This window comes from Halichoerus grypus, chromosome 10, assembly GCF_964656455.1.
Source record: "Halichoerus grypus chromosome 10, mHalGry1.hap1.1, whole genome shotgun sequence".
Taxonomy (NCBI): domain Eukaryota; kingdom Metazoa; phylum Chordata; class Mammalia; order Carnivora; family Phocidae; genus Halichoerus; species Halichoerus grypus.
In genome coordinates, this window is record NC_135721.1 from 36,982,083 (window position 1) to 37,007,702 (window position 25,620).

At 58.0% G+C, this 25,620-nt stretch overlaps 1 protein-coding gene and 1 long non-coding RNA gene across 3 annotated transcripts in view; one reads left to right on the forward strand and one right to left on the reverse strand.

Annotated features, from left to right (window-relative positions):
* The window catches only part of PSD4 (pleckstrin and Sec7 domain containing 4), a 34,340-nt gene extending 10,923 nt beyond the window's left edge, over positions 1-23,417 (forward strand). The window contains exons 1-17 of one of the 2 annotated variants that reach the window (XM_036091617.2): positions 416-737; positions 7,775-8,804; positions 9,930-10,055; positions 10,345-10,423; positions 10,920-11,301; positions 13,970-14,146; positions 14,582-14,662; positions 14,807-14,919; positions 15,158-15,216; positions 15,386-15,475; positions 16,543-16,586; positions 16,979-17,139; positions 18,195-18,265; positions 18,384-18,550; positions 19,063-19,207; positions 19,402-19,545; positions 21,113-23,417. In XM_036091617.2, coding sequence (XP_035947510.1) covers positions 7,896-8,804; positions 9,930-10,055; positions 10,345-10,423; positions 10,920-11,301; positions 13,970-14,146; positions 14,582-14,662; positions 14,807-14,919; positions 15,158-15,216; positions 15,386-15,475; positions 16,543-16,586; positions 16,979-17,139; positions 18,195-18,265; positions 18,384-18,550; positions 19,063-19,207; positions 19,402-19,545; positions 21,113-21,370 — 3,006 coding nt within the window. In that variant the 5' untranslated portion in view covers positions 416-737; positions 7,775-7,895 and the 3' untranslated portion in view covers positions 21,371-23,417. Of the gene's footprint in view, positions 1-415; positions 738-7,774; positions 8,805-9,929; positions 10,056-10,344; positions 10,424-10,919; positions 11,302-13,969; positions 14,147-14,581; positions 14,663-14,806; positions 14,920-15,157; positions 15,217-15,385; positions 15,476-16,542; positions 16,587-16,978; positions 17,140-18,194; positions 18,266-18,383; positions 18,551-19,062; positions 19,208-19,401; positions 19,546-21,112 lie in introns of those variants that run through there. The other variant, XM_036091618.2, reaches the window with a different exon arrangement.
* On the reverse strand, positions 12,794-19,575 carry LOC118535283 (uncharacterized). Its single transcript, XR_013441717.1, has 4 exons — positions 19,478-19,575; positions 13,893-14,135; positions 13,149-13,349; positions 12,794-12,920 (listed from the first exon to the last, which is right to left on the reverse strand). It is a non-coding gene; the product is annotated as an uncharacterized LOC118535283 (long non-coding RNA).
* Positions 23,418-25,620: the final 2,203 nt, after the last annotated feature.

Below are 25,620 nucleotides of genomic sequence, written 5' to 3' on the forward strand. Positions count from 1 at the left end.
ATGCATGACAGTTGGTTCTCGTGGTCAGACACTCTGAGTTCGAGCCTCAGCTGTGCAACCCTAGGCAGTGGAATAACCTCTCTGGGCCTGCCTCCAATCTGTAATGGATATAGCAGTGCTCCATGAAGGAGCTGAGAGGGGCCGCTGAGGTGGCACCGGGGGACACTTTGTAAAAAAAGACAGTTGTATCCGCACCGCGGTTACCTACATGAGAAGAAGCCACACCGCGTTCCCAATGTCATTTATGAGAAACAGGAAAAGGAAAGCTGCCAGGCCCAGGGCCCTCCTCTGTCTCCCAGGTGCCTGGAGGCAAGGGACCGCCAGCTGGGGCAGAGATGAGAACCTGGTGACAGAACCACAGGGAGGAAGGGGGTGGGGCCTGTCCCCAGCCCAGGGCACAGCACCTTCCCCTTTCTCTCCCCGGGGCCCTTGACTGGGGAGAAGGGCGTCGGCACTTCTCTCTGGGCCTCGTGCTGGGTAGGGGCCTCCCGGCAGCGGGGGGCCTGGGGAAGGGGGCCAGAGGCAGTGGGCCTGGGAATGGAGGCGCTTGTCTTGTGGGCAGGAAGTGTGAAGTGGCGAGCAGCTCAGGAGCTCTGGGGAGGCCGCGGGGCGGGAGGGGTGAGCGAGTGGTGGTGAGGGGAGCGGAAGTCGGAAGCACGGCAGCAGCATTCTCCATTCACGGGTGGACGGCCCTTGCATCGGGAAGGCCCGCTTACCCTTTCCCGGGGCCTTTGGAGGTGAGCAAGGTGGGCCTGCTGGGGGTGGTGCCCGGGAGGGAGCTGGGGGAGCAGGGGATGTGGAGAGTCCCGTGTGGGCCCTTGTGGTAGCTGCTGGGGCAGGTGGACAGGAAGGAGGCCTCTGTGGGCCCACTGCGTCCGCACCTTCTGTGAGCCTGGCAGGGCTGCCACCCTCACCTTCGTCTTCCTTCTCTCTGTCCCCCTCCTCCCTCAACCGACCCCTCCCAATCTGGCCCCCACTTACCCTGGCCTCTCCAGAGCCGCTGGGGGCCTGCAGTTACGAAGGGGGATGGGGCAGAGGAAGGGGCTCCTTCCTGAGCCCCTTGTGGGCCTCCCTGGGTCCCTAGTGATGACTGTGGCGGGGCACCCAGTAAGGGCTTTTGTGGCCAGAGGCCCCCAGTGAGCCTTGGAGAGGCTGGAGAGAAGGAAGCCAGACAGGCCTGGGCTTTGGGGCGGGGGCAGCTTTGGGTGCAGGCACTGTGGGAGCTCAGATGCAGAATCCACCATTAGGGGGCCCCCAGCTCTACCTCGCCTTTCGGGCCGCACCCCAAGAGGCAGGTTAGTGCTAGGGACCCCAGTAGCTGGCTTGCCAGGGCAGCCTAGGTTTAGACCCACTGACCTGATGTGTGACGGCCATCGTTTTACTCGCAGAAGCCTCCCTGTTTGGGACACTGAGGCCTTCTGCTCGTAGCTGTCATCCTCATGGTAGATGGAGTCTCACGGAGGGAAGGTCCTTTTGGGGCCTAAGATCCTATGGTTGGTGTCACTTCTCTGCTAAAAAAGGCAGGGGAGGGTGACCTGTCATCAGCAAATAATAAATACCCCTCAGGCCTGTTGAACCTCAGCCAGGTTGGAAGGAATGTGCCTCAGATGGGCCTGTCTCCCCAGCCTCCTGGGCCTTCAGAACATCCCAGAGCTGCTTCTTTCTACAGATAAGGAACCACCCAGCACACGGCTTAGAACCTGGGCTGCTGGGCTCTCTGGGGAAGGAAGGGGAGACCCAAGAAGGGGTGAGGGTGGTCCAGCCTGGCCCTGAGCCCTCCTCGGGGGTCCTTGTCCTTCCCAGGGGACAGCTGCTCTGGGGACACAGCGGTGCTCTGCCCCCATCCTCTCTGCACCGCCATTCTCTCCTCCCTCTCTGTTCTCTCTGCCTGAGCCCCAGCTGAACCCCCGCCCCCGCAGGGTCCTCAGCACCACTGCTCCCCCCCGCCCCCCCCCCCCCCCCCCCGTGCACACTTGCATGAAGGCTTCTTCCGTGTGGGCAGGATGTGGGGCTGCCCCTAGTCCTGTCTCTCACAGTGCTCTGGCCCAGGTTCAGACGGGAGCATCTGTCCTGCAACTCCAGATAAGGAACTTCTCTATTCCTGTGCCCTCTGGGTGACATCCCTAACCTGGCTCCTCCGAGGGCTGCGTGGGGACAGGCCACCTCCTAAATCCCTGGATGGGCCAGGAGCCTCTGCTTTTTCCATAGGAAGGAAAAATTTCCAGGGCAAAAGGGAGGAATGTCTGCTGAGTCTGGAAGCTTAAAGGGAGTGAGGGACAGAGACAGGTCGCTCGGGGGGAGGCTGAGCGTTGAGGGAGCCCCCTGGGAGGGTTGTTTGTGGGCTTGTTGGTTTTGGCTTCTCTAAATGACCAGCAAAGGAGCAAAGTTGAACTGAGCAGGACGTGCTATTGCTGAGCACCTACCGGGGGCCAGGCCAGCGGCAGCTCTCAGACCCGTCCTGCTTTATCACAAATCTACAGAACAGCTTTACTCCCATCTTATTTACTTATTTTACAGATAAGGAACCAGGTGAAGTTTTTGACCAGAGTCACAGAGCTCGTCAGTTGTAGGCTCATCTGTGAGCCTCCAGACGTAGCGGGGCCGCAGACATTCGAGGCTGCCACCTCCCCCCTCGGGCAGGCTCTCCCCAGCCTCCTGTGGCCTCCCTGTACGTCAGGGTACGGGCTGTGTGTCCAAGGAGCAAGCAGGGGGTGACAAGCAAACCCACTATCAAAAAGTACAGTCCAGGAGCCAACTGGTCTCCTTGCCCTCAAGATCAAGACAAAGTTGCATTGAAGCCCAGGGCGAGGTCGGGTAGTGGTGGAGGGACTTCGGCCCCTTGATCCCCCAGCAATCAGATTCTGCGTCCTGTACTCCCATCAGCCAGGCCCCGCTTAGCCCCTGCAGCGTTCTCCACTAAGGTAGAGAGGGGGCGCCTCCCCCACCTCCTTTCTCCGCTCTAGCCTCTGCTCTTTCCCATTCTTTCTTCTCACTATCTCTGGAGCTCAAAGCATTTTGTTGGATTCCATAGAGTCATTCCACTTCTCCCGGAACTTACCCTTCCACTCCCCAAACCATCAGAGGGCCGCTTTATTTTGGAGGTGAACAAAACCCACCTTATGAGGCACGTGGCAGACTTTCTTCCTCCTTTGTTCTGGTTAGGATACCTGAGACAAGCCATTTCAACAGAGATTTCACTGAACATCAGGGCTGAAAAAGTAAACCAAGAAAATTCTCGGTGTGGGAGACCTGGGCTTCTGGTCCCCAGTTCCTGGCCCACCTCTGCCTAAGAGGTGCCATCCTACCTCCAGGAAAGAGAAGCCCTTGCTCCACCCTTGACCCTTGCCGTGTCAGGCTGCCCCCACCCAGGTGACTAGTGGGACTGCCTTGATGGTCATAGGAAGTGACCTTACCCCTCAGTTCATCCTACCCCTTCATTCAGGGAGGAGCAATTAAAAAAAGGAGGAGAGAAAGAGGGAGAGGAGAAGGGGAAGAGAAAGAGAAAGAGAGGAAGAAAGGAGGCAGGGGAGGAGAGACGCTTCTTAAACTCTCAGTGCCAATGGCCTTGCACAGGCAGAGAGCACAAACAAGGTGATTGCATGGGTCTTCCTCACGTCTCCTCCTCTCTATCCAGCTGCTGCCTGGGAACCAGGACCCATATGAACATTTTGGCTGCTGGCCTGGCAGGACCCTACCTCTGGGAATGCTCTGCCCCAAGGGCACTGGGCTTCCTGGGAGGAAGGAAGATGTGATTGGTTCATGGGCAGACTGCCCTTGGGAGAAGCTGTGAGGCCAAAATGATGCTAAATCTCCTCCAAGCCTCAGTCTCCGGAGTCCTCTAGTAAGGTTATTGAGGAGGGGCTTTCTGGGGATCCATCCCTCCCACCCACTCATCCATCCATCATCCATCCACCCATCCCTCCATCCTTCCCTTTTATCCATCTGTCCATCCATCATCCATCCATCATGTCATCTATCCATCCACCATCTATCCATCCATCAGCCTTCCCTCCCATCCATCCATCCATCCCTCCCTTCCATCCATTCATTCATCCATCCATCCATCCATCCATCTTTCCATCCATCCATCCATCCGTCCCTTTCTTCTACCCCTCCCTTGCATCCATTCATCCATCCATCCATCCATCCATCCGTCCATCTATCTTTCCATCCATCCATCCATCTGTCCCTCTTCTACCCCTCCCTTGCATCCATCCATCCATCCATCCATCTTCTCATTTCCACAAACATTTTTGGAGTACCACTTCTGAGTAAAGCAGGCATTGCACTGGACAGTGGGAAAACAGATGAATTCAAGAGACTCTCTGCTTCACAAGTAATTCATGCTTCGTTTAATTCATGAAGGCCCAAGGGAATTGATTTATGGGTGGGGGGAGAGAGTGATACTTAAGAGAGCCCCAGACCTGGATGCAGACCCCAGCTCCCCTACTTACTAGCTGAGCTCCCTGGGTCCATTTCTGACAGTCTCTGAGCCTTAGCTTCCTTATTAGTAGGAAAGAAATGTTACCACTTGTCTCATTCATGGGGTGGCTGTCAAGACCCACAGATGAGCTCATAGCTGTAAAGCACCGAGCTGGGTGACTGGTGCGTTACGGCGGCTCGGTACATTCTTTTCACCTCCCCCAGGGGGTAGGCTTGCTAGGTAAAATACAGAATGCCCAGTTAAATTTGAATTTCAGTTAAACAGAGTAAATTTTTCGTATCAGTATGTCCCAGATTTTGGGCATCCTATATGTGTATTTGCTAAAGGGGGCAAGTCCACCGTGGAGCTGTGTGCTGCCCATTTGGAACTGCCAGCCTAGAGCCAGGAACACCTCCAGAGGGCTCTATAACTCTCCAGGTGTCCCAGAGACACCACTAACCTTTAACTTTCTAATGCACTTGAACTAAAGTGTTAAGGACACCTACCCCACCCTGAACTTTGTAGGTGGGAGTGGGTAAAACACACGTACTCAACTGATTCAGTCCTTCAGCCCGTCCATACTGAGACAGGTGAACAGAAGCACAAAGAACCTCTCTTCTTGGTGCTCACATTCTGGGAACGGGATGCAGATGAGGACCGTGTGGGTAAAGCACCCGCAGTCACACCCTGGGATAAATGCTCTGAGACAGAGAGTGAGGGGTGGGGTGTAGCCAGGTTGAGTTTGATTCAGAGTCATGGCCTAGCCAAACCGCACACCTCTTCCCCCACCCAATGCTCCATCTGTCTGTCTGTCTGCTTCCTCCCTCCATTCCCCAGTCCCCACCCCACCTCCCTCAGGCCCTTCAGACTCCTCAGGCTCCAGAAATCTGCGCTCTCCTTTTTGGTCTCTGGAAAACTGCTACAGCTTCTCTGATTTTTTTCCCCTGGAGCCCACTGAGGAATGCCCGGCTTCTTCTGGGAAGGCACATCCAGTGATCTTTGATGCCTAGCAGAGTCATGAACATCTACCCGTAGGGCTCCTTAATTCATATACAGAGTTATTTAGAAGTACATATTTGCAAAGAGGAATGCGTGGGACTGTTGTTTCATACAAATTGCAGGATGGCCTTCCCATGGGCCGAAGCTAGCATTTCCCATCCCAGTTACTGGCGTTTGAACTTTCCCTATCAAGTGAGTTCACTACTGAGGGTAGGGGGACTGATGTTATCCAGGCCAAGTGCTCTCATGGCCACAGGGACGTGCTCCTAAGGCTGGCACACCCTCACAATGTGTGGACGTGGGGAGGAAAGAGCACCGGAGCAGGGGTGTGGGGAGGGGAGCCAGCTAAGCACAAATAGACCAGATCTTGGCAGGGAGGGGGAGGGTCAAGGGACATCGGCCTTGGGGTCTGGGCGTGAGCTGTAAACAAGGTGCTTCCCTCCACCTCTGTCTCCTAATGGAACTGCCTTCCCAGTGTCCCCTGTACCCTGTGGGCTGCTTACTCGAGAAGGCTGCAGCGGGGGGATCTCACGTCCTCTCTCACACTGGCCTGGGGAGGGAGGTGTGGATCTGGAGGGGCTGCCCAAGTATAGACTGCCCTAGTGGGTTGCGAGACTCACTCCCCCTTCCCCCTTGGACATAGGACGATGGCAGCTCTCTTACGCAGAGAGGTCAGAGAGTAGAAAACCGACCGCTGCTTTGGGGGAGGAAGGTATTCTGGGATTGCCCCTCGGGACAGCTGAGGACTTAGGGAGCAAAGCATATGCATCCTCAGCCTATAACTGGGGGCTGGGGTGTGGGGTGGAGACAGAGAACCGAGAAGGAGCAAAGGCCGAGCTAGGAGAACTATCCGAGAAGAGCCAAGGGCGAGACTAGGGCACACCGATTTGATTCAGAGCACCGAATACAGGATTAAAAATAAGGAACAGCCCCACCTTTGGGGAAAGTACGTTCTCCACCGTCACTGCAGGAACTTGGCGGCCCTGAAGGCTGGCCAGGGGCCTTCCCCAGGGACTGTGAGGCCCGAGTTCAGCAATGACAGATTCTTGCTCCAAGGGTGGACTGGGGGTGTTGGGACAGAGAGGGAAAAGTCCAGAAAGGGGTTCTGTTTCTGAGGGACTTTTAGGAAGAGGCCCTCAGGAGGAACAAGAAACTGAAATTCATGGTGGTCCTGTGTCATTTCTGCAGGCGCCCTCCTGAAAGAGGGCACGGTGCCAAGCTATGTTTTCTAGGTGACCTTAAGCAATAGGTTTGGACAGTAGGCCCCCCACCTGACCCTGGTTTTGCAGCTCTGGGGGTTCCTATTTATCGAGAGTCTCATGGTAGGCCAATAAGTAGGCAGCAGGGGGTTACAAGTTGGGAGCAGGTGTGTGCTTCTTTATACCTTTGTTCCCCCAAATAGTTGAATACAGCACACAAGCACACACAAGACTTCAGGGTGGAAACACGTGAGTGAAGGAAGTGGGCCAAAGGGAAAACCAGAGAAGATGTGATGGAGTCGGGGTGCATTCAGTGCTGGGGACCTATGCTGGAAGGGGCCCGTGCACTTAACCCTGAGCAGCCTGGGATCCACTACCCATCGGGGAACGGGTCGGGTCAGGAGTTGCATAGTGTCCGTGGGCTCAAAACAAGCCATTGTTCTCAGGGCCACCCAGAGAGCCATGTGACTTGTCTGCATGCAGAGGATGGACACGTGCGCTCCTGGAAAATACCCTTCAAGATTCCGCGGCTGCTTCCATGTGGTGCTGGTGCGGCCCATGCACTGGGCAGTATGAGCAGGTGTGGTGCAGCCCCCGTGGGCTCGGCCACTCCCTCTCCCCCCCGTGCTGCGGGGTAGGCCCAGGGGCAGGGAGTCCTGCCGTCGGGGGGCCCGGCTGAGTGTAGCTCAGCGAAGGGTGAGGCCCCCCAGGGCTCCTCGCCTCCAGTCTGTATCTATTTGGCTCCCACGCACGTTGCTTGATGTGTGTTTTCGGCTTGCCACTGCTTTCGACTGCTTTCGTGCTGTTCTGAGGAACGTCCACCTTCCGCTCCTGCCGCCAGCCACTTCAGGGTCTCCTTTCTCCGTTCCAAATGCCCAAGAGAAAGATCCAGTGTGTCCCGTTTATCTTTTTCAGCGCGGCTGCTCAGCCACCTTCAGCCAATAGATGGGTGTCTTTGGAGCAGGTGCTGCTGTGGTGCGAGTGGTTGGGGTTGTGGGGCGGACAGCATCCATGGTGCCCCCCTCACCCCAGGCAGGGCTGTGGAGGGCCCGTGCCCCTCAGCCGGGGCCGGAAACCTGTCTGGTACACAAGACGTGGGCCTCCAGGGGCTGGCCGCCCTTCGCTAACCCGCATTTGCTTTGGGCACTTGCAGGGTAGGTGTGGATTCCCCGTTGCCCCCACCCTCCCCCGGGCCAGCGCTCCCCCGGATCCACACAATGGGACTGTGAAGACAGACACTTCTGGGGGCGCCGGAGCAGCTTGCACTCTGGAGGATGGGTGACGACAGACTCTCTGAACACCCCAAGCCCATGGAATTTCTCAACCTCCATTTGGGAGACAACCTGCAGCCCGGCCCAGGAGCACACCTGAGGGAAACGTGCAGCCTTCCTGACCCTCCCGAACCTCGTGGGGAACAGACCTGGGCCTCTGAGCCTCCTGAGAGGCCAGATGCTCTCCCCTCTTCCCAGGGGGAGCCCAGGCACAAAGCGGCGCCCCCCGGGTCACCCGGGAACAGCCATCCTCTGGGGAACCCGAGGCAGAGCCAGAGCACGTCCACCCAGGTGGTGTTCTGGGCAGGCATCCTGCAAGCCCAGATGTGTGTCCTGGACCTGGAGGAGGAGCTGGAGAAGACAGAGGGGCTCAGGGCTGAGCTGAGGTGCTGTCTCCCTGCGGCCCCCGTGGAGCTCCCCCCTTTCCCCTCCAGCCCCGCAGGCCCCCGGAGCTCAGGCCTCCACCCCAGCTCACCCGTGGAGGCGGCCCAGCGGGGAGACAGCAGTGGCCCTGAGGGGGAGAACCAGCACTCTGTGTGGCCCAGGGAGGGAGGGACAGACTCCTCCCCGGAGTGGGGTGCTGAGGAGGAGAGTGTATTCTTTGACAATCCCCTCTTTTTGGAGAGCCCTTCCTCGGACACCAGTGCTTCTGGAGCTCGTTTTTCCTGGGGGCTCTCAGACTCCCATGAGCCCCAGTGTCCGCAGATCCTGGAGCCTCCACTCCCAGGAGGGGAAGTGCTGTGGGAACTGGCCAGCGAGCCGGGTTTAGGGGATGGCGCAGCTGATTACAGTGGACGCACCACGCCTTCATTCCCTGTGCCCACCTACAAACCTCACTCCTTCTCGTGGACTGTGGAGGATGAGGCCACCAAGGGGACCCCTGAAGCACCTCCTGACTCGGGGGAGAGTGAGGTAAGCCGAGCCCTGGGGACCAACCCACGGCGGTGCAGAGGGACATAGAAGGAAAGGCCTTTCTCCGTGGTCACCGGGCCCAGAACACTCTTTTTAGATGCTAGGGCCTTTTGGAATCCTGAAGTAATATAGCAGAAAAGCAGGCCCAGTGTGGCCTTCAGAATTACAGGACACTGTACAAATGCCATGATGTCAACAGAACATGATGGCCATTAAGTCCACAAATGTCTCCATCTCACCAGCTCCAGAGGGCTGTGTCTGGACACATTTGGAGAACAAACAGCTCCTCCAACTGCAGTGTGTTCCAGGCCATTCTTAGACTCTACCCCTCCCACCTCCAGGACATTCCCAACCATAACAGGGCAGCGTTCAGCCTGCAAGATGACCTCTGCCCCAAGCAGGGAGATAGCTGTTTTAAGAGTCTGGTCTCTTGAGAGATTTCAGCATTTGGTTACTTTGAGTTCACCGTCTTTCATTCCCACCCAGGCACCTCCCTCCCCAGGGTCGATAGATCGGGTCGCATGACAATGGCAGAGGTCCTTGATAGCAACTAGGACAAGCTCTGGGGACAAGTGACAGGAGACCATAGGGAGCACAGTTTTCCCAGGGAGCCCTCTGCTCAAGAGATAAGGAAACTGAAGATGGCAGAGCGGGGCTGTAACTTTCTAATCTCTCTGGTCCCAAAGAACAATGCAGAAGTGCCATTAACCAGACAGCTCTCCCACTTGACCCCAAGATCACAGGAGCTGCTAGGTACTGTTGGAGATCCCTGACCCGAAGGCTGGGGCGTCCAGTGCGGGGCGTTGTGGCTCTGTCCCATGAGAGTGCATTCTCGCGACCTTGTTGCTCTAGGGCCCTTGGGGTCCTCAGAGGGAAGCCTGGGAGCCCCATCCTCACAGCAGGTGGCATCTGCTCCCATCCCAGTGCCTGGGCGCTGTCACCCTCCCTATAATACAGCCTGTCCTTGGGCTGGTACTGCAGACCACGGAGGGAGGAGGATGGGGGCAGAGAAGACTAGAAGTCAGTGAGCATGGATGAGGGACTCTGGAGGCCTTGCGGGGTGCATTAAAGGCCCTAAGAACAGTTTCCCTCAGGTCAAACCTCTTGCCTCTCCTTCTCTCTCAGACTTCTCTGGCAGACAGTCTTGACCCCGCCCCACCTGCTGCATCCTGTGTGGACAAAGCATTGGCCTGGGAAACAGGACAAGTCGGATCTGATCCCAGCTCTGCCATACGTCCTGTGCAACCTTGGGCAAGTCACTTACCCTCTCTCGGCCTCCCCTTCCCCATCTGTATGGAGGAACGTGAGCCCTGGTGATCCTCGATTTTCAGGGCGGGCATCAGCACCCCTAGGATGCAGGTCTTCTCTCATCCAGGATTCCTCCTCTGAACTGAGGGCCCAGACTCGACTGGGGCCCTACTGTCTGGGTGGGAAGAGAGCAGGGAGGGAGGGGCCCTGGATACTCAAAGTCATTCTCCCCCACCCCTCCCCCCGCCTCGCTGCCTCCAGGCTCATGGAAATCCTGTGCCTCTCTCAACAGGCCCTGCCCAGCCCAGAAGGCTGGCAGACAGAAGAGGGTCCTTCCTGGCCCCAGGTGCCTCTGATCTCCCAGGACCGAGGTGAGATCTGTTATGGGCTCTGGGAAGTTGGGTGTGGGAGGCTTTGGATCTGGGTGGGGACAAAGATCTCCTTGGATCCATAGATATCATTAAGAAGTCCCATTGTATCGGGTTGAAACCAGAGCAGGGGTGAAATCCTGCTTCTCCTTCTGTGACTACATTCATACAATGGGTTTTAAAAATGCTCATTTCATAGAATTAATGAAGAAATGTGCCAAAGACCCAGCATTTTTGATGCCTGGGTCTTAGGGGTTTAGGGAGTCCTGAGCCCCAGGGTTGCCTGGAGATGGGAGTCCTGGGAGCCCTCTGCCCGCTGCCTCTGCATGTGGGAGGTCCCCGCCGCCGCCTGCTGGAGGAGGGACAGAACGCGCTGCCCAGCTCCAGGGGGAGGAGCCCCAGGGAGGGAGCCTGTGGAGGTGGCAGCCCAGGCGGTTTTCCCCTTGGCCCTCAGCCTGCTGCTCGCCCCATGTCAGCTTCCCTCCATGCTCTTCCTCAGGTGACAGTGATGCTGAGTGTCCCCAGGAGTCTGCTCTGCGCATCTTGGCTCCCGGTCCCTGGGGGAGCCCAGCCTCGTCGCCAGAACCTAGCAGCTCCGAGTCTGAGAACAGAGGCCCTGGCCCCAGGCCCAGCCCCGTGTCCTCCCGGGAAGGCAGCCCAAAGCCCCGGGGCCCCCACTGGGACAGCAGTCTTCCTGAGCGGACACTAGATGCTTCACGCCCTTCACTCTTGGAGACAGGTGGGGCAGAGCCACGTTTCCTGGAGAAAGAGGAGGCAGGAGAGGCCCCACAGCCAGGGGAGGAAGTAAGGAGTGAAGGCCCAGCCAGGACTCCAGAGGCTGGAGCCGTCCAGCCTGGTGCTCGCTTGACCTCTGCAGAAGGGTAAGTGTTCGACTAACCAGCTCTCTGGCTTCTAATTGTGGATACATTTATGAATACCCTGGTCTGGATGGAGCATGAGAAATGCCCACTGGGATTTAACATACTAACATCTATTAAGCCAGGATTCTATGACTGGGTGTCAGCAGTTTTGAGCAATACTGGAGGGTTTGAAAGCACGCAAAACCCAAAAGCAGACAGACACGTGGGGCAGGATTTGCGTGTGCTGAGGCAATGGACCAAGAAGAGCCTGGACACCAGGAGAGGGCTGGGAGGTGTTCGGCGGACCTGACCAGGGCCATGTGCCCAGAACAACGGGAATCGTGCTAGGCAGGGCGGGGAGTGGGAAGGTCAGAGCTTGTGATGTTGCTTGTCACATTGCTTTGACCTTGAGGAGGTGCCTGGGAGAAATCCATCAGTGAACCTTAGGCCAAGGGTATGGCTCAGATCTCAGGGGAAGCCAGAACCCCAAGGGGAAGTTTGACAGGAACCAAGGAAGTGGATCTTGGGGCCCATAGCAGGATCGAATAACCCCAGAACTGTGGTCAGAGCCAGGAATAGGACCACTGGGAAACCAACCTAGATGTCTGCCTGCCTCCGGAAACTGCAGGGGGCTGTCCGTGCCTGGGGCCTCCACCTCTCTGGCTGGCCGAGGAGGGGACATCCTGAAGAGGCCGGGAGGAACCAGTGATGGTTTGGGTTGCACTAACTTGAGGGTCAGCCCCCCCCCCCCCATGTCAGTGTCACTGGGTGATGGGGCCAGAACCTCAGGCAGTGTGTCTCTCTCATGAATCTGGAAAACTATACAACCTCTGGAGGTGTTGGGAGGCTTGGGAATCAGGGGAGTCTTTCAGGATCGGAGAAGAGAGGGCTCGTCATACCAAAACTAAAGTCAATTCAACCCAAAATAAAAGTAAGTAAATCCACCTGAAATGAGAACCATATGTTCATAGTAAGTAATGAAAAAAGGCTCGATTGGGGCTTTTCTTGCTATGATGCTAAATATTACATAAATAAATAAGTTTAATCTTATTTTCAGCACAATATTGGATTAATTTTCCTGGCCCGAGTTTGCTGGTCCAACGGGATGTTTCATTTGTGCTTGACTATCACAGTGAGGTCATGGAGGTTATTTTTATCATATTTTTTTTCATTTTATTTCATTTCATTGCAATTAATTAATTTTTTATTTTTTATTTGTTTGGGGGGGGGGGAGAGGCCGAGAGAGAGGGAGAGAGAGAGAGAATCCCAAGCAGGCCCCACGGCTCAATTAATTTAAAAACAGCTTCATTGAGAAATAATTTGCATACCATACAGTTCACCCATTTAAAGTACACAGTCCCATGACAGTTTATATTTGCATTATTTTTTCCCCAGAAGTAACTCCCCATCTAGATATTATTTTAGTAACAACACTAGTCGACTAGGTCATTTCTGTAAAAGCATTTTAGAGCTTGCTCCGCTGATGATCAAATAGTTCTCTTCAGATGTGACGTGCGTGTCGTTATTTTTCTCCTTTCCAACTGTCCACCGGACCTAACTCCTTCGGTTCCTTGTTTGTCCCTGGCTTTTCTGCGATTCCTGGAATCTTCTGGCCTCACTGACACGGACTTCGTGAAGCCCTGTGTTTTGGGGGGGTGAGATTTGTAGGTCACTTTTCAGTGGGGCTCCGTTACGCCAGCCCCCCTGGGTGTGCAGGAGCCTCAGGGAGAAGTGAGCAGAGAAGACACGGCCCAGTCGGGGGCAGAGAGGGCGTCTGTGTTAGGAGAGAGGGGCTGTCGAGCGCAGCCTCATTTGATAAGTGGTCAGTCTGTCCGTGAACATTTGCAGGTTCTGCTGGTGTTGTTTACCTGTACACCTCCGTAACTGTGGTCACTGGGATCTGGAATATTCCGATCCGGCAGAGACTGGGCTTGGTGACTTCCAAAGTTCCGAGCATCAGATGCTGAGTGTTCCCCGAGGGTGTCGGGGCGGCCTGGTCCCGTGTATGTTCATAATAAGAACAGGTCACCGTGTGGGCCCCTGAGGTGCGGGCTTGCTTTCCCACGGGGCTGCCGGTGTGAGAAGGAAGAGGTCGGAAGCCACCTCTGACCCCCCCCCCCCCAGCTGTCGCCATGCCTGAAGCCAGTCTGGCTTCTTGTTCTTCCCTCACCCTTGCACCTTCCTCGGCTCCAGCTCCAGGAGGGAAGCCTGGGGCCGGGCTGGGAGGGGGAAGGGGGCATCAGGAGCAGGGCAGGACCGGTGAGGGAGACAAGTGGCTGGTGGGGGTCGGGGAGACGAATGCCGTCCCTCCTGGGGATGGATTCAATACCACTGGCATCTTCAAAGGGCTGCACCTGCCACCTGAGGTGAACTAGGCCCAGAACGTCCTCGTGGTTTACCTGAGAAGGTGCTGGGTGCTAAGCTTGGCTCCAGCCCTTGCTGGCCTGGCAGGTACACCACGTCTCTGGATCCTCCCGGCGCCCAGGCCAGGCCAGGCCAGGTCAGGGACCAGTTTCCCCAGTGAGGCCCTGGTCCAGCTGCTCCCCCCCCAGCACTCCAGCTCCCCTGCTGAGCTTTGGGTGTGGACTCTGAGCACCTCTTCCGTGACTGACCTGGAGGGACGCTTGACCCGGTGCTCCCTCCTGTCCATCCCACGTGGTAGTCTGAGGACACTGTTGGACTTTTACAGGCTTCCTGAGAGCCCCATGCCCCAAGCGCAGTCCCCGGAGGAAGGCCAAAGGCCACAGACTGGAGACAAGCTGGCTAATGGTGTCAGCACCGACAAGGTGGCCTGCAACTTGGCCTCTCGCCTCTATCACCTGGAGGGCTTCCGGAAGTCTGAAGTGGCTGCCTACCTGCAGAAGAAGTAAGGGGCTTTGAGCCTGAGCACGGCTGGAGGTTGCGTCAGGAGAGGGAGGGTGGTCAACGGACTCCGTCCACTGGCCGCCCCGCTGCTGACCTTCACCCCATCGTTCCTGTCCTGATCCGTCCCCCCCGTCCCCTTGCGGCGCCTTGCCTCTTCCTCTTAGTCCCACTTGTCACCCCTTCTCCACACTCTTGAGCCCTGCCTAGAGCCACCAGACCTGGCCACCTTGTCTCCCCCACCCAACTCCACGTGTCCTCCCCACTCAGCAGTAGACGGGTGCCCGTGGCAGACCAGACCCGGGCCGCCCCCTTACCCTCTCACCCTCTGGGGATGTGCGCAGGCCCTGGGGCCCCTCGGCATCCGCGGCCCCAGCCCAGACCCCTACCCCCCCACCCCCGCCCCCATGCGGGCTTCATTCCTATTTCCTTTCCGCAGCAATGACTTCAGTAGGGCCGTGGCTGAGGAGTACTTGTCTTTCTTCCAGTTTGGAGGCCAGAGCCTGGATCAAGCCCTCCGGTAAGGCCTCCAGGCCTTCTCTGGGGAGGAGGGATGGCTGGGAGGTGCTACCCCGGTGAGGCCAGAATCTGATTGGCCCCCAGCTCTGGAGCCTGCTGGCTGCCGCAGCCTGGGCTCTGGCCTGGACTCTGGCCCTCCTTCCAGGGGCTTCCTCCAGGCCCTGGTGCTCAGTGGGGAGACTCAGGAGCGGGAGCGAATCCTCTACCAGTTCTCCAAACGCTTCCATTACTGCAATCCCGGGGCCTTCTCCTCCGCAGGTAGGGAGGCGTGGGTCCCGAGGGCAGGGCAGGGCATGCTGGGGTGCCTGGGAGAAGGATGGCATGGGAGTGTCCCCCGGGTCTGCTCAGGCGTTCACTGGGTAGCAGCTCGTGGGAGTGTGTTCGGGGGCTGTGGAGAACCAGAAGCATCTGGGGTCACCCTGCCCAGCGTGGGCAGTGGAAGGCAGGAGTCCTGGTTGTAACGAGCTTTCTCTGTACTCCCCTCCCTCCGGGGCAGATTCCGTTCACACCTTGACCTGTGCCATCATGCTCCTCAACACGGACCTGCACGGACAGGTGAGGGGGCGGGGGAGCTTGAGGCCAGAGGCCTGGGATAGGGTCATGGAAGGGCTCCGGGGGAGGTAGGTCTGGAGGACTGGAGAAGGTTCCAGAGTGGCCGACAGGGGGGTTATTCTCTGCGGGTGGGGAGTGTGTGCCCGCTGCCCACCTCTCCCAATGGCCACAGAACATCGGGAAGAGCATGAGCTACCAGGAATTCATAACCAACCTGAACGGCCTGCGGGACGGCGGGAACTTCCCGAAGGAGCTGCTGAAGGTAAGGCACAGGGGGCTGCCCCCTGGGCTCGTGATGCCGGGGCTCTCTCTGTAGGTCCTTGTCCCCCGGCGGGGGCGGGGGGGTGATGCTCAGCCTGGGCCTGGCTCTGCTGCCATGCCCTTGGGAGGCCACGGCCTGTTTATGGAAGGTACTAGAGTGTGCATCCTCGCCAGCAGCACCTTGGAACTTGTTGGCTTGTGTGAATTCGTAGGCCCCCTGCCTTGGACCTACTGAATTAGAATGTCTGGGGCTGGGACCCCCTAAAATGTTCTCTGAAGTTTCCAGGTGATTCTGAGGCATGGGGAATCTGAGATACACTGGGGTTTTGGGTTCTCGGAACGAACAAAGGGCAAGGTTTTAAGTGGCAGTAAGTCTAAGACTTAGGAGCCGGATGTTCTAGGGTTTGAATTCTCGTCTTGGGCAGCTTGCTCGAGTTCGTCCTGGGGTAGCGCCCACTTTACAGTGTGGTGCTCACAATGAAATAAAGGTCGTCAGGGGCCTAGCACGGCGCGGGGCACACAGAGTTTCACACGCAATGATGCACTGATTCTTTTGTCTGTGTGGTGAACATTTCTGGAACTCTCGCCATGTGCCCGGCACCCTGCAAGGCATTGCCAGGACTACGAAGGCAAGCGAGATGCACGGCCATGAATACCCTTTGTTAGGTCACTTTCTCATTCCTTCACCATCCATTTGTTGCCCCTGTTTGTCAGCTGTCCCTGCTCTCAGATCCCTCTGGGCAGGATGGTACTGGATGATTCATTTCCTTTCCGGGAGAACTAGCTCAGGCCTCCCTAAGCTCAGGTGGGGACTAGGATTGCTTTGCTCATCCTGTCTGCAGCGTCGGGCACGGTGCCTGGCACGTGGTGAGTGCTCCGTAAACGGTCGCATGCACGCACGCACGGGCACATGGATGCACGCGTGAGCTGCTTCCTGCTCGAGGAGGAAGGGCAGCTGTGCTGGGGGTGGAAGAGGCAGACCACAGCTTGCCCCTGTCCTACCTCTGCCAGGCAGAGTCTGGGCCCCACGGGCCGAGGCTCCCTGCCCACTGTGTGCTTCTGCTCTAGGCCCTCTACTGGTCTATCCGAAGTGAGAAGCTTGAATGGGCCGTGTAAGTGAGAGTCCCCCTTCCCTCCACTCCCCGCTCCCCTCCCCTGTCTCTGGGCCTGTCTTCCCTCCACCCGCCCACCTGAGAGTTGGAGGAGCCCGGGGGAGGCGGGGGGGCCTGGACAGTGCTCCCCTCTGAGTGGGGTGCAGCCAGAGGCCGGGCCCTGGGTGAGTCTCCAAGAGGGTAGAGGGGTCCAGGTAACACCTGGAGAAGCCAGGGGCCGTGGGGGGTGGGGATGATAGGAATGGATGGGCTGGCTTTGAAGGACTCCTTTTGGGGGGTCCTGGGGTATGGCTCCCCAGCGAGAGAGAGAGGGTGGAGGGTGCTGAGGCCGTGGGCACCTCCTGGTGGCCTTTGCCCAGTCAGTACCCCCAGCCTGATTCTCTGATGTCCAGGGATGAAGAAGACGCAGGCAGAGCAGAGAAGGCCCAGGTGTCTCCCCGCACCGGCAAGATGAGCAGCCCCTTCCTCCAGCTGGCCCAGAACCCCACGGCGCCCACCTACAAGCAGGGCATCCTGGCTCGGAAGATGCATCACGATGCGGATGGCAAGAAGAGTGAGTGCCTGCTGCCCTGCTGTGTGGAGAGCTTGTGTCTGCCGCCGAACCCGCGTGTGTGTGCATGCGGGCGTGCAGAGTGGCTCGGCACAGGGCCACGGGCTGACGTGTGGGCCGGCGTGCAGAAAGATGGCACGGGTCAAGGACAGGCAGCCTGTGTTCCTTCCTTGATGGTGACCATGTGCTGGGCGCCGGCTAGGACGCCAGGGGGCGGGGGTGCAGAGACAAGACAGACCTAGGTACTCCCTGCCCCCCAGCCCCCGTGGTAAGGGGGAGGTTAGATGAGCACATCAGTGTCTGGGATAAAAGGTGGACATGGCTGAGGGGTATAGGGAGGGTGAGATCAAGTATGGGGGTGTGGAGGAGGGCTAGGTTTTGGTTTGGTTTGGGGGGTGAGATGTGGCGGACGGGGATGGGTGAGGCTTCTGGGAAATGATGGTATCTGAGCTGAACCTTGGAGGACAAGAGGCCAGAGGGCATTCCCCTCAGACAAAGGAGCAGGCAGAGTCTGCTGGGAACAGGGTGTGTGTGACAGAATGGCAGGAGGTGCGTTTGGCCTCACTCCGCAGACAGGTGGAGACTTTAGAGCAGGGCAGCGACAGGACCAGAGCAGTAATGGGATCTTGGATGGATAGGACAGGGTGCAGTGACCGGCCAGGGAACTAGCACTGGGCCGCAAGAAGCCACAGGGCCTGAGCAAGGCTGGGAGGTGACTCCAGGGAAGCCAGCCTTCTTCTGCAAGAGGACCTAAGCCCCTGTGCCTCTCCGGATGGGACCAGAAAGACGTCTGGTGGCACCGTGCTTGGGTGTGGGAGTGTTTGGAGAGGAGTCGGTCGGTGTGGACATCTGCTTTTGTTGTTGTTTGTGGGGTCCGAGCACGACTGCCTGGGTGTGAGGCGTGGCACCTGCTTGTTCCTGATTGTTTTGTGGTGTTGGTATGTCGCTGCGTGTTTACGTGCACCTGGGGAGGGACTGAGTCGGCGGGGAGAGGGGACCATGTGTGTCTGAGTCTGGTTGGGGTACCACACCTCCTGTGTGTTCTGCTCCTGGGGCAGCGCCGTGGGGCAAGCGCGGCTGGAAGATGTTCCACACCTTGCTTCGAGGGATGGTCCTCTACTTCCTGAAGGTAGGAAGGGGGTGCACAGCCCTGACACGCAGGGTGGGGAACAGGGAAAGGCCCAGAATGGTTCGGACGGTGGGCCCCCGTGATCACCTCTTTTCTGAGACCCTGTGCCCCATGGCAGGGAGAGGACCACTGCCCCCCTGCAGGGGAGAGTTTGGTGGGACAGATGGTGGACGAGCCCGTGGGGGTGCACCACTCGCTGGCCACGCCGGCCACCCATTACACCAAGAAGCCGCACGTCTTCCAGCTGCGGACTGCCGACTGGCGCCTCTATCTCTTCCAGGCTCCGTAAGTCCCCGGGGGGACGGACCAGCAGCAAGGCCCTGGCTCTCTTGTCCCTGGTCCCTTGCTCACCACTCTCTGATGGCTGCTGGCCGGGGCCCTGGTGGGAGCAGGAGAATGCTGCGGCTGGCAGGGGCCCTAGGGGTCCTGCACCTGCTCCCCTGACCCCACCCACTTTGCCCCTGCAGCGCCTCTTCCCTGGTCCAGCCTCCCGCCCCCCCATCGACCCTCCTACTTCCGAACCTAGGATTCCAGGAAGCCTCTAGCAATTGATTTTTTTTTTTTTTTTTTTTTTTTGCCTTTGATCTAAAATCTGTTGCCTTCCTAGATTTTCCTCTTTGACGGATGATAAAAACCACCGGCAGAGGTCAACCACCTCGACTGGTGGCCAGGCTTCTGGCTTTTTGAGGCGCTGGGTCCTGAGAGTCTGGAAGGCTGTGCAGACCACAGGAGGTTGGGGGGAGAGAGGCAGGGCCGACTCTGTCACCTTGGGGTCTGACGGCCTCCTCTGCCCTCAGCACTGCGAAGGAGATGAGTTCCTGGATCGCGCGCATCAACCTGGCGGCCGCCACGCACTCGGCGCCGCCCTTCCCGGCCGCGGTGGGCTCCCAGCGCAGATTCGTCCGGCCCATCCTGCCTGTGGGCCCGGCCCAGAGCTCCCTGGTAAGGGGAAGGGGACTGCCCGGGCCCCGGGGACGAGGTGCGAGATGGCTGCGCACCTGGCCTAGGAACCGGGAGGGGGGTGCGGTGCTCACCTGGGCCTGGGAACCAAGGGAGGATGTGTGGGCTGCGCACCTGGGGCCGGGAACGGAGGGGGGTGCAGTGGGACAGCTTACCCCTCCGCCTCCCGCTCCCAGGAGGAGCAGCATCGATCCCACGAGAACTGCCTGGACGCTGCCTCCGACGACCTGCTGGATCTGCAGAGGAACTTACCGGAGCGGCGGGGCCGCAGCCGCGAGCTGGAGGAGTACCGCTTGAGGAAGGAGTATTTGGAGTATGAGGTCAGACTCCGGAGTCTCCGCCCTCCCTGCTCTCTCCCGCCCCCTCGGCCGGGCCCTCTGCCGCCCTCTCGTGGCCGCATCCGGCCTTACAGCCTTCGTTCCGGGGCCGCTCAGGGCTGCGGGAGGCCCTGTGTGCGCTCTCGCGTGCAGGGGCTTGCACAAAGTGTGCGTGTCCGTGAGCACTCAGACCCCTTCACTTCTTCTCCTGGGGGTACCTAGAAGCTGCTTGTCTGGAAACACTCACAGGGGACGTTTTATCACTTTCACCTAAGAGTATGCTGTATTTGGCTTTACCTAAATTGAAGGGAAAACGGTATTTTAGTTGAATTATTTCCCCTAATACCTACCTAGTACTAATAGGCAGTATTTATGGAGCTTGTCTTACTTGCCTGTATTATCTTGTTTAGTTGTCTAACAACTCTGGGGTGGGGACCGTTATCCTCACTTTACAGATGAGCAAACAGGCAAGGAGAGATTAAAACAGCTTGTCCAAACCTGATGAATTCATATCCTACTCCGGCCTCATTTATAGTTTTAACTGAGGACCTTTTTAGCCCTCTGATCAATGCCGCACTGTTTTATCCCCTGACCCCCCAGCTGACTCCCTACCCCCTTACACCTTACGCCTCTGGTCAGTGCACACGTTCTGGGACCCGAAGCAGGAGGGGTAGGTGAGGGGCAGTATGAGAACAGAGGGGGTCAGAGCCATCCAGAGGTGGAGACCAGAGAAGGGAGCATCCGTGTCATCCCCGGGCTGTGTTTGCGGGGCCTCGTGCTGCCCCCTCCCTGCCTTTGTGGTCCATCCCTTGGCTTGTTAGGTGCATCCTCAGCCATCAGTACACTGCTTCGCAGGGGCCCTGGGGTGACAGGACCCGCTCTGCCTGCAGAATTCTAGCCTCTCCCTGCCCATGAGCAGCTGTGACCTGTAGCAAGCCCCTGCCCCTCCCTAGACCTCATTCCCCTCCTTATAAAGTGGAGACAATGATTCCTGGGCCACCCAGCCACCCAGGGCTGGGATGAGGATCTGGTGGGGTGGAGGATGAGCATGCACTTAATACACTGGGACCCGTATCCGAAGGCTGCTAGTTACGGAGGCCTTCGGAGTGTTAAACAGATGAAGGCAGTTAGCATCCCGCTCTCCAGATGCCGATTGTTAAAATGCGATTCAGACTCAATTAGGCTTCAGTACAGATGTGAGCTGTTTGTGTGCAGTGCCGCACAGATCAGGCCTAGTGGGTCATGGATCTTTTAGTGTCTCGGGGATGTAACATGTTCTGGAGATGTTAGTTACAGCACTACAGGGTGGTGGCTGTTAGAACAGGGCCGGGCTGGTTATAACACTGTCCACATAACTGCAGGGTTTGGGCACGGATGTGGCTCCTGTGTCCTGCGAAGTCCGCTTGCTCAGGCTCGGGGCGGACGTTGGCTGTTGGTCCAGCCCTCTTTCTGCAGAAATCTTTACCACCAGAGCTGTGTACACGTGGGAGCAGCCTGCCCCTCATGATTCCGGCCTCCTCCCGCCCTGGAGCTGAGGTGGCGCTAAGGTGGGGGGGCCCATGTGTTGCAGAAAACCCGCTACGAGACCTACGTGCAACTGCTGGTGGCCCGTCTGCACTGCCCCTCAGATGACCTGGACCTGTGGGAAGAGCAGCTGGCGAGGGAAGCCGGAGGCACTCAGGAGCCCAAGCCCAGCCTGAAGAAGTCCCACTCCAGCCCATCCCTGCATCAGGAAGAGGCCCCCACCACGGCCAAGGTGAAGCGCAACATCTCAGAGCGCAGAACTTACCGGAAGATCATACCCAAGAGGAACCGCAATCAGCTCTGAAGCTGGCCACCACCACATGGACTCTGGCCCCGTGTTCGGGGGGGACCTGAGATGAGACCCCATGGAGGAGCCTTGTTTCAGGGTCCGTGTTGGGGGATGAGGCCCTCCCCTTTCCCGCTGAAGGACAGGCCCTGTTTCTCTGCAGTCCTCACTGGAGCTCTCCTAATACTGCTGTGCCCACCCCCACGGCAGCCCCAGCTGCCCCAGTCCCTGCTCACTCCCAAGGGAGGACAGAGGTCAAGGGATTGGCTGCACTCCCATGTCACCCTCCCCCCTTCCACAATCCAGAGTGGCCACATTTCTTGGGCCTGGGGGCAGCTCAGCGCTTATTTGAGAATCAGAGCACCTGCGGGCCCTGAGCTTCCAGAAGGGAGGCTGGGGCAATGGAAGCCTCTGGGCAGTCAAGCCAGGGGAGCCACAGCCCTGAGGATGGTCTTGCTCTGGGAGTCAGGTGACCTGCGGTGAGAGGTCCTGGGAGACCCCAGCCAGCCTCAGGTGACTGAGAGAGCAGGGTGGCTCGGCCCCGCCCCCTGACAGGTAGGCCTTCGGGGGGGGGGCTTCGAGGACAAACTCGGTGAGGCTGACTCTGGGGCCCTGGGCCTTTGTGTCCTTTCTCCCTACAATCATCCACACACCCGGGGCAGATGAGAGAGGCCCCACCTCACACACCCAATTGCTAATCATCAGAGCAGAGCCCTTGGTGGTCAGTGAGGGCCAGAAAGGGTTGGGGCCTCCAGAGCTCCATGCAGAGCCCTGGGAACAAGGGGCCTTTGTTTCCCCAGAGCAGGGAAGGAGGTCCTCCGGGTTCAGACCCCTGGGAGAGGCTGAGAGGCAAGAGGCCGTGATACATCCCCTGGGGTCTCTCTTGGAAGGAGCTGGTCTGAGAGCTGGGAGGGCCAGGTAGAAGGCTGGCTCCCTCCCACACACCCCATCCCATAAAGTTGCATTCCCAAGGAGGGGCACCAGGGCACCTTCCAGACCCCTCTTCCTCCCCGCCAGCTCTCGGGGCTTTGCTGCCTTTCCTGGGCAGTCCCCCTGTGCTGCCCTCTGGCTGCCTCCCAGCTGGGCTCTGGGGGAGGTTCCGGACACTCAGGGACCTCAGGCTCTGCCTGTGGGAAGGAGGCTGGGTTGGCGAAGCAGCCACCATTGTCTCTGTTCAGCCAAGTGTGCGAGCAGGCTGCCCGCCAAGAGGGCCTCTGCTGCCTGTCTGCGGCCTGCTGGCTGGCGCACTGCTCTCCCGCCTTCCTGCCGGGGCCCCTCTCCTCCCATCTGTGCTGGAAACCAGCCCTGGGGTCTGGAACGCCACCAAGTGGGGCTGGCCCTTGGGGACCACAAGGGATGTCTGGCCAGGGCTCAGGGCCGGGCCGGGTACCCAGTGGGTGCACAATACATGCAGGCCAGTGAAGAAGGAGGTGTGCACGAATGTGTCAGGAAGGGAGGGTCAAGCAGATGTGCGCAGCTGGAGCCACCTGCAGGGGGCCAGGCTGGGTCTCCCTTCGCCCGGACGCATCTGTGCCTATGCGGGTCTGTGTGCCTGTGTACGGGTGTGTGTGTGTGTGTGTGTGTGTGTGTGTAGCACTGCGCGTGCAGGCTGTCAGAGCCTTGGGGGGCCTCAGTCATTTGTTCATCCACTCATTTGTTCATTCATTCATTTCACAAATAATATTGACTACTTTTTATGGCCAGGACAAGGGCATTCCAGAATGACTGAAACACGTCTCTGGCCCCCCGGCGGTAGCAGTCCTGTTCTCTGGTTCCTTGCTGTCACATAGAGGTGCACTTCATCTTGCGGGGGGAGGCCTGCTGAAGACACATTCTCACCCTCTGCTCAAGGATTCAGATTCAGTAGATCTGGGTCAGGGGCACGGATATATATTTTTAAAGCGGCTTGGGTCACTGATGTGCAGTTAATAGGTGAGAACTAGCATCAAGTAGATGTGACTTGCCCCAGGACCGACACAAGCTTGGCCTTGAGCGGGTTATTTGACCTCACTGAACATGTACCCATATTCCTAAAACCAGAATAAAAGGTGGAGGTTTGTCTGCATTTGTGCATGTGTGTGGCACTTCGATGCTGCTTTGCTCGTGTGGAACTGGCACCTGTCTTTCACCTGGGCACCTGAAGCCTCCCGAGAGATCCGGGCTTCAGGGCGCCACCACCTGGCACAGCTCGCAGACTGCGTGGTTAGGCTGCAGTTCTGACATGTGACCGCTGGGGGGCGGGCTTGTATCTTTCAAGTTTGTGGGGCCCGGGTGTCCAGCTGCAGAGCTCCGCTCCCTGAAGAAGAGGAAGTTAAGTCTGTTTGTCCCCAACCATCAGCAGAACCAGGACCTTCCACTTCCCTAAACCCACAATGGTCCAGGTCAGGCCTCCCACCTTCTGGAGAAGTCAGCCTTGCAAACGGTTCTGACTCTTGACATCTTCCTGCAGATGGACAGGAAAAAGGTTTTCCGGAGCTATATGGGGGCAGCCTAGAGTTCCCCAAAGAATTGTCCCCACAAAAGTGAAAAGTGAGTGAGCTCCCAGTCCCAGTCCTGAGGTGTGGGGCAGATCTGACCCACAGGCCTCCGTCTGACCTTGTGTCCACCCTCGCTTCCTTTCCCATCTGGGAAGTGGGTTGGTGCATCTCTTTGCAGACATGGGACAGGCACAGGTTCTTGGTGATGAGCTCAGGCCCTGTAAGGCTGGCTGAAGTTTGTCTTTGGTTCCTTCATTCCCTTCTAGGGGGGCTCAGCCTCCAGGGCCCTGGGCCCGCCATGACCCAGGTGATACCCCAGATGTAACCTCTTCCTGGTCTCCCGGCATCTCCGTTTTGTGTGGCTTTCTGCTGATAACATTCATTTGTTGGTTGTTTGCCAGGCGCCAGAAAAGAGTAAAAGGCCGCTGAGGCCCAGGGCTTGGGTCCTTTCCTTTTGGGGGTCAGAGTCCGATGGCGACAACAGGTGGGCTGTATTGGAAGGAGCTGGGCTGCAGGGCTGGGTGGGGGTGGGCAAGGGAAACGCGGCAGTAAGGGGGAGGGGCAGGTCACACAGGACCTCGCCCGCCACCGAGTGGGCTGTACCAGCCGGAGAGGCACAGGCTCGTGGCTTGGGAGGCAGCCAGCCTGGGAGTCTTGCTTTAAGAAATGACTTGAGTGAATAAGGCCAATAGGTAGAGTCAGAATAAGGCCTGGAGACCCTTTGTACTACCTCTGCAACTTTTCTGTAAGTCTAAAATAAAAAAATGAGAACGGGGGAAAAAGCCAATGGCCTGGAAACTTAGGACAACCTGGCAATCCCCCTTCCGGCCCTTCTCCCTCCCTCACCACCCCCCCACGCGCATGCCAGCACATATTCGCACGTACTTATGGCTTTCCTGAATGCCACACTCTCCGCGGGGCTCCTCCCCACCGCCCCTCTGCCAGCTTTCCTGACTGTCTCTGCCCCCTTGCCGTCTAACCGTGGCTCACACCTTCACCTGTCCCTTCCTCCTCCCTTCGCTAGAAGAAGAGGTGCTCACTGCATTCCTGGGACTGACCTCCTCCCGGAGACCGCACACCACCCCTGCTTCTCCTGCCTACCATGACCTCTCTCCCTCGGTGGTCCCATCTGGGTCTTTGGGCCTATTTTCTACCCCCTTCCTTATCCCTTGCAAACAACTTCCAGTATATCGCCCTCGCGAGGAAAAAGGAACAGAAAAACCTGCATTAGACTCTTCACATGCTGTGGCTGAGACCCACAGATGTGTGGTCTTTGCCAGCTGTTTCTCTCCCATTCACACCTGGCTCCCGTTCACACCTGGCTCCCGCTCACACCTGGCTCCCACTCACACCTGGCTCCCACTCACACCTGGCTCCCATTCACACCTTGCAAACTGGCTTCTGCTCTACCCTTCCCTGAAACGGGGACACACCAGAAGGGCCACTGATGACCCTTAATCCTCAAATCCAATGTCTTCTCAGCCTTCATGCCCCTTACCTCTCAGTGACCTTTGACGCAGAGACCTGCCCGGCCCTGCACAAGGCCCAGCGCGATCTGGTCTCAGCAGCCGGGACCGGGAGTCGGACTGCCTGGTATCGAGTCCCAGCAGTCCCTTTTCTAGCTGACTGCAGGCCAGTTACCTAGGCTCTTGTACTTCGGTTTGCTTCTTTATCAAATGGGGATAATAATGCTATTTACCTCACAGGGTCCTTGTGAAGAATAAGTAAAATTATGCACGTAAACATCTCAGAACAATGCCTGGCACCGAAGGAAAGCCTAGCAAGTTAGCT